This window comes from Galleria mellonella, unplaced genomic scaffold (genome assembly GCF_026898425.1).
Source record: "Galleria mellonella isolate WM207_F2 unplaced genomic scaffold, CSIRO_AGI_GalMel_v1 utg35, whole genome shotgun sequence".
In the NCBI taxonomy this organism is placed as follows: domain Eukaryota; kingdom Metazoa; phylum Arthropoda; class Insecta; order Lepidoptera; family Pyralidae; genus Galleria; species Galleria mellonella.
Window position 1 is genome coordinate 3,035,550 of NW_026442082.1, and position 7,930 is coordinate 3,043,479.

The 7,930-nt window shown below is 32.2% G+C and overlaps 1 protein-coding gene across 1 annotated transcript; it reads right to left on the minus strand.

Annotated features, from left to right (window-relative positions):
• Positions 1 to 3,305: 3,305 nt before the first annotated feature.
• LOC113514502 (uncharacterized) lies at positions 3,306 to 7,838 on the minus strand. The gene is made up of 3 exons (XM_031908357.2): positions 7,728 to 7,838; positions 6,748 to 6,822; positions 3,306 to 3,868 (listed from the first exon to the last, which is right to left on the minus strand). Exons 1-3 carry the CDS (start codon positions 7,803 to 7,805, stop codon positions 3,362 to 3,364), a joined length of 660 nt encoding a protein of 219 aa, XP_031764217.2. The 5' UTR covers positions 7,806 to 7,838; the 3' UTR covers positions 3,306 to 3,361.
• Between the last annotated feature and the right edge of the window lie 92 nt (positions 7,839 to 7,930).

Below are 7,930 nucleotides of genomic sequence, written 5' to 3' on the forward strand. Positions count from 1 at the left end.
GAATTTTAATTTCAAGATCTCTCTTATAAATCCCTTTATATCTTGAAAAGTAAATTGACCGAAACACTTATAAGTTTAAAAGTGCCGATTTAGAACTTTTTTTTTATTTACAGCTTTGATACTTACGAGTGAGTATTAGAGTGTTGGATTTGTTAATTATATTTCATGCGCATTTCCATGGAGCTTCATTCATAATAACTCTATATTTAAAATACTGCTATTAGAACTCATTAGGTCTATTTTTGTAAAACAATAATGTATATTATATTAATATTTATAAATGAATATTTGCTGCCATAAATAAAAAAATATGCATTATATTACATTGTACAAAGATCAGAATCGTAGCTAGACTTATGTTTAAGATAGAACTAAAGAACCTTTTGGTAGGGCAGTGGCCATAATTAAGTGACTTCGAAAAAATGAAACTGTCTAATATTCTCGGGCCTTTTATTTTAAGGTAGGGCATTGGGCCCTTTAAAGTAGGTCATTGCCCCTCAATGCTTCCCCTAGCTACGACCATGACGAGGATCGAAATGTTATGTATGTTAAACCGCTACACTATCAAGATATGAGATTTTTTTTTTATTATAAATCTTAGATATTCACACTTGATACTTTGTACAAAAGTCGTTTGCTTGGGCACCTCTGTCCCATTCGTGTTTTTGCCGTGAAGCAGTTGTGTTTACATGGCTGTGTTTCAGTCTAAGAGTAGGATTTACAGGGTACAAAGGAATAACACCTAAGTCCTCTGGAATGGCGACACATGGGGGGTATCAAGGGGGAAACAGTATACTCTGTTATGTCCATGGTACTGCTCATGTCTATAGGCTTTCCATCAGGTGGGCAGTCAGCGTGTTTGCCATTCTAAGTTGCATAAAAAAAAAATTCTAAATATCTCCAAATGATAAAAGTAAAATAGATTGCCAATTCATGTCCGACACACTCTTGGCCAATTTATTTTTTTATATCCACACTAATTTCAAATTAGAAAGAAATTAACAAGCCCGCCGGGAATTCAATTGAGGATAATTAAAAAAGATTCTCTTTAGGACGGTATGCCATTACCGAAACGAATTATTCGATTAAACGACTATTATGGCCTCATCAAAAATATTTAATTATCAATTAGTTGGTACCTTATAAATTTTAAGAGGTCTAAAAAGCATTTTCTGGTTTTCAGTAATTTCGTAAGCATTTATATGCGTAAATGCATAAATTTAGGTGCGTACTTAAAATTTATAACTTTTTTAATTGACGACCTTTGTACATTTTAGAACAACTGCGGTTGCTTATCTGTCTACGCCCCTTTTGGGGAGGCATATGTTCAACAGTGGACAGTGGATGACTGGTATGATGATACTGATGGTGACCTTCGTTCAGTTGGCAGAATGTTTTATAAAGTCTCGGGTTCAAGCCTCGATCGGGTCAATTTAGAAAATGATCTTTTCTGAATATATCATATAATATATGTAATATATGTCTATATGTTGCCAATCCTGAGGACTACGCTATTATTATTCACCTAGTAGTAATTTAAAATTATATTGCATAAAAAACTGGCTTCAGTTGCAGCAAATCAAATTGTTTTATATTAAACACCAAACTACTGCACCAATTTTGATAAAATCTATAGAACTAATCTATATTGTATATCCTTTCTGGTAAAAGAAGAATTTCCCTAATCGATTTATAACTGACGGAGTTATCTTCTATACTTATAATAAATCTGTAGAGAGGTCAATTCTGTACATGAAATATATTTCCAAAATAACTATTAGTGATCGATACTGATGCCAAAAATGCAGTCAGTAAAATTTTTGTCTATCTGTCTGTCTGTCTGAATGTTCGTTATAGAAACAAAAACTACTCGACGGATTTTAACGAAACTTGTACGATAGTACAATATTTCATACCGCCCCAGATAATATAATACTATATATATATATATATATATATATATTCTTTATTGCACTAAAACATACAGTAATAACAAGTAGTTAATAACAATGCCACAATTAGCAATGGCGAACTTATCTCTACAAGAGATTTCTTCCAGTCAACCTAACGCAGTGGCATAGGAAGTAGTGAGTGGGCAGTAATAGTGCTAAACAGAAGTTATATTATATAAAGCTATATTATACCGCTGAGTTATTAGGTTGTCTCTATCCCTAATTTATAGGGCAAGGCAACGTTTGCTGGGCCAGCTGGTATATATATATATATATATATATATATATATATATATATATATATAAATAAAAATTTTACGCTGAGTAAGCGTGTCATTTGGTAAGAGATCAAAACTATTTACATTTTTTTTTATTTTCTTTGTAGGTATGTAAATTAAGGATTCTAGAGAAAGATAAAGTTAGAAATAGATGAACGCAGCCGTCGAATCAGATAGTTTCTAGATAAACAGTCAAATGCGACTCGAGCTCAAGCGTCGAGGTATCCGTACACGAAAATAACTGTGTTTACGGGTTTTGTTTTCTTTAAATATAATTTATAAGTTTATATATACGAGATAAGATTATTTTGATCATTGGAAGCTTAAATGCAAATTATTTTAGCAATCATTCATAATTTTTATGTAAAATTTGAATAAAGTTTTTTTTTTTTAATTAGGATTATTTAAAAATGTATCCCGCAGCTCGCAGGCACATACTGCATATAAGTGTCAAGGATGTGTTTTATACGTGTAGCAAATTTCATTCATATCTGTTTAGTCGTTTAAATGTGATTGAGTAACAAACATACAGACTTGTAACATGTTTGTTGGAGATGATAAACAATCATTATCACCCGACTTTAAAAGGAACGAGGTTCCAAATTCGGTTGTACTTTTATTTTTATGTTTATTACCTAACTAGCAGCCCAACCCAGCTTCGCACGGGTGGACATTTTTACATTTTAAAAAGTAGCCATTAAGGCTGCACACGCGACGGAAGCTTAAAAATGGAGTAATTTCTCCCGTTTTCCCAAAATTTTCCTTCACTGCTCTGCTCCTATTGATCGTAGCGTGATGAAAAGTATACTATAACCTGCCCAGGAGTATGAAGAATATTTGTACCAAAGTTTCGTTAAAATCCATCGAGTAGTTTTTGCTTCTATAACGAACATACAGACAGACAGACAAAAATTTTACTGATTGCATTTTTGGCATCAGTATCGATCACTAATCACCCCCCCCCCCCCATAGTTATTCTGGAAATATATTTCATGTACAGAATTGATCTCTCTACAGATTTATTATAAGTATAGATTATTTACAAAATTGTTAATTACTTACTACAAAATGCTCATAATTTTTGGTAATTGTATTCCATTAAAACATTATCATATAATTTACATTTGAATGTTACCAATACTGCTTTACGTGTGCTTTAACAATGTTACTATCTTTACCTTTATTCAAAAATTCCATTTCATCTAAATCTTCTAATATAAATACATCTTCTCTGTTCTGTTCTCTTTTATTTCTTCTATGGAAATTACTATTCTTCTGTGCTGCTAATCTTTGAAATGGCATTGAATATCGTACTAATTTGCTATTATATTTTCTCTGATTTTTCTTCTGATTTGCTTCAAATTTTGTTTTGTTTTCAACTTTTTTTAATAACTCTTCTTTTACATTACCTTTATCTAATGAATCTATTTTCTTTACTTGAGTTGGTTGTGTTGGTTGAATCGAATTAATGTATAGTTTCCTTCTGCTCTTACTCTTCTTTATTATCTTCTGTATTGTTCTTTTCGGTGATTTTTTTATTTTTCTTTTGCTTTTTTGCTCTACATAATTATTTTTTAGATTCGGCATGAGAAGAATATTTTCTGCTTTATCTATATAAGTTGCATTATATGACGATATCTGAAATAAGATTTAAAGATAAATTTAAAATAGAATTTTCAGAGTAAAACTGACATATAAGTTCATTATATTATTATTATATAAGCTATTAATTATCCTGCTGCTATATGCTGAACTTAGACCTCTCCCTATTGGATGATTTTTTCTAGAAGTTTTCATGCTTGGCAGATGGATTAGCAAACGCAGTTAGGCTTTGTATATGTTTTAGAGAGACGCTGCCGCCCATCCCTATAGAGGGAACCTAATGATCCCTTAGTCGCCTTTTACGACACGCGAAATAAAGGGACCATTCTATGCCGAAACCACACAGCAAATAATATAATACAATTAAATTTATTCAGTTCTTGCAGTGTGAACTATATTTCATAGACCTCTTCTATGTAAAATGGTCAAGACTCTTCAGAATTGGTCTGCATTTTTAAGTTATAAAAGAAATAGAGTGAAATATGTACGGCTAGAGTTAGAGACAAATCAGCGATCTTGAAAAAAAATATACAGTGTCACTTAGGAAGACATAAGTACTGTAACGATATCCAATGCGCCCAAGTCTGTTAAGGCATTTAGAAGTTGGTGGAATAAAGAAGCTCACATATATGCACTCTGAAAGCATTTCCTAAAGAATGGAATTAATTGGTACTGGAATCTCACTGTTTACTCCATAATCTTGAAGTTTAAAATATAAATGTATAGTTGGATAAGTCAACAGATCATTTGTTGACTAATTTCTAGTTATTCATAGTTTATTCTGTCTTAACTTATTTCTCTCTAATATAATGAAATTGTAACTAGATGATATCTGTACATGAGAGGTTTAAGAAAAATTTATATTATGGATTTTATTAAAAGGAACAGAGACAAAAATAAAAACTTTAGGTTTTGTGTGTATATTCATCTGTGTGTTCATTCCGGCATCACGCAATAACTACTGCATAAAATTTTCAGTATTTCTGAAAGGCTCACTTAAAAAAAGAAGTTTTTTCTACCAATGATAGCATATCAACACCATTTAAAAGAAGACTATTGTATTTGTTTTCCTTCTTCTGAAATCCAAGAGATTAATGGCTTTTTGCCCGCTATCCAAAATAGCGGGCAAAAATCTAGGCAACAAAAATTATTTCTCCAACCAAGGAATAGTATCCGAAACACTCTTGACTGGTCGTATTTAAACCATGTCGTCACAGACTCGACTATGTCTCCGAATTGATATTAATTAAACGAAATACTTCATGATAAAAACAAGGCTAATTGGGAATCGGAATAAAGCCGATCAAATTTTATCAATATATAAACATACGCGTAATTGGATCAAATAATATAGTAATGAGAGGCATTCCTCGATAAGTTCTATTATATCGTATCAAATAGGAAACTCCAGCCTGATAATCCTGCTGTCTTAGTCCACCCTAATGATTAAATTAAAAATTACTCAGTGCAACGACGAGCTATGAGAATTATCGATAATCCCAGGCTTATAAGCAGTATCGAACCCTTAAGTCTTAGGAAAGATTTTGCCTCACTCTGTATGTTCTACCGCTTGTACAACGGATTGTGCTCAGAGGAATTGTTCAACATATTGCCCACGGCCACTTTCTAACATCATACAGCTCGCCATCGACAGGGAGTTCACCCACATACCCTACAGCCTAAATGATCGCGTACAACGCGGTTTCAGAGATGTTTTTTCCCACGAACACTCAGGTTATGGAATGAGCTCCCTGCCGAGGTTTTCCCAAGAAACTGCAGCATGGGGTTCTTCAAAAGGGGGATAAAGAGGTTTCTTTAGGGTCACAAACGTTTATAGGCTACGGTAACCGCTTACCATCAGGTGGACCGTATATTTGTTTTCCACCTCAATGGTATAAAAAAATTATGTATCACTAACTTTTACCATCAATTTTGTTTGCGTTATTTGTAGGTACATATCATTTATTAATAATAACATTATTTGTTCAGTAACTATTTTTGCCTACCATTGATTCGTTATATTGATTTGATTGATAGAAGTAAAAAAAAAATATTTTAATTTCGAACAATAAAGTTTAAACCTAATATAAAATCTGCGCCACAAATACGAGTAGTTTAATAAAAAAAATTTAATCATCTTCTTCATTATTTATAATGATCAATGACGTATTATTTCTTATATAATAAATAATAATTTAGAGATTTTGAAATTAAACTTTTTTTTATTTACAATAAAAATTAAATACTTTTAGTAATTAATTGTGAAAATATTGACCTATTGTCCATTTATATATTTATTTCCATCAAAGCGATTTCAGTGAAGTTTGGTCACGCAAACGCTCAAGTTGTAGAATAAACTTCCTACCGAGGTTTTTCCCTCGAGAGTACAGTGTGAGCTTCTTCAAAAAAGCCTAATAAGGGTCGGGAACGCGCACGTGACACCCCTAAAGTTTAGGCGTCTATCGGCTGCGGCAACCATTTATCATCAGACCCATATACTTCTTTACCAACATAATAGTATCAAAAACAAATCTCAACACATTTTTTTATACAGCTTAGAATGGCAAACAGGCCCACCTGATGGAAAATGGTAACTGTCGCCTATAGACTTGAGCAGTACCGTGGACATAACAGAGTATACTGTTTCGCCCATGATACCCTCCATGCGTTGTTATTCCTGAGAACTCAGATGTTATTCCTCTGTACCCTGTAAATTCACGCCATATCCACCCACCTTTCAAACCGAAACACAGCCATGCAAACACAACTGCTTTACAGTTGAAACACGAATAGGACAGAGGTACCCAAGCAAACGACTTTTGTACAAAATCTCCCTCTGGTAAATATTTTATAATATTTTTTATGGTCTCTTTATTAAATTTCACTTACAACTAGAGATTTTGATTTTTCCTTACCGTATTAGTATTTGGTAATGTATGAGTAAATGTTTTATTTTGTTTTCCAGCATAACTGAAGAGTAAACCTGGATCCTAGAAAATTTTTAGACTTTAATATATCTTCTTTTCATAATCAAAACATTGAAAATAAGAAACTACAATGTAATATAGCATATAAGTTGCAGTACTCAGATAAAATACCAAAAATAAAGTAATTTATTTTTATCGTCGGTAATTTGTTAACATTAAAATGTCTATAAAAATCCCGCAAAATTGCAAAAACGTTACGATTACATTTTCTTAGTGCCTCGAAGGTTTAAATTTATCGTTTCACCAAAACAAGCATTCTTTTTATTATTATTCTTATACGAGTAATCTAGCTCTCAACTAACTCAGAGCCATTTTTCTCCAAGTTAACTCTTATTAAAAATCACTCAAAACTTTGAATTTTTTTGTAATTTTTGCGAATAGTGTGTATACATATATACTAGCTTTTACCCGCGACTTCGTCTATGTGATCGGGATATATTTACTGACCGGGATAAAAAAACAACCTATAACCTTCTCCACCCCTTTTAGTAGATGTATAGCAAATTTTATAGGTGTTGATTCGACATAATATAACAAACAAACTCACATTCACATTTATAATATTAGTATATATATATATATATATATATATATATATATATATATATATATATACTATGGGGTCACGTGCGAAGCAGAAGCAGGTCATTATCTTATATTCGCATATGGGGTCAGCTAAGCCGTTGCACGTCGACCCATCGGGATCTATTGTGCTCCCCCCTGCCTTATACCATCATTTCATAGATCCTATGTGTTGCCTTAACGATATCCCGCGGTTTAAGATATTTGTAGTCCCCTGGCTCTGATCAGCAGAGCAGGTCATTACTGTGATTTAAATAAATATTCGAAAATATATGGGAATCCATAACATTATATTCTCTTGCAATCGGATAAAATAAAACACATACCTGTTTAGAATCTAAAGCTGTGGCAAATCCCAATATATTAATTATGATAGTAATATATAAAAATAAAATATTTAGCATTTTACCGATTGCAAATATCAAAGAAGAACCAGATCCAACAATGGAATGAGCATTAAAAACGATATCTTTTATAAAGCGTACTAGAAACATTTTATGGCAACTAGAAATGAAAACACCATTGTTTC

Excerpts from the sequence above, each read along its gene's own strand:
- LOC113514502 (XM_031908357.2), bottom strand. The coding sequence starts at position 7,805 with ATGCTAAATATTTTATTTTTATATATTACTATCATAATTAATATATTG. Across the intron at positions 6,823-7,727 it reads CAGCTTTAGATTCTAAACAG|GATCCAGGTTTACTCTTCAG; the intron begins GTATGTGTTTTA and ends AAAATTTTCTAG. Across the intron at positions 3,869-6,747 it reads CATTACCAAATACTAATACG|ATATCGTCATATAATGCAAC; the intron begins GTAAGGAAAAAT and ends ATCTTATTTCAG.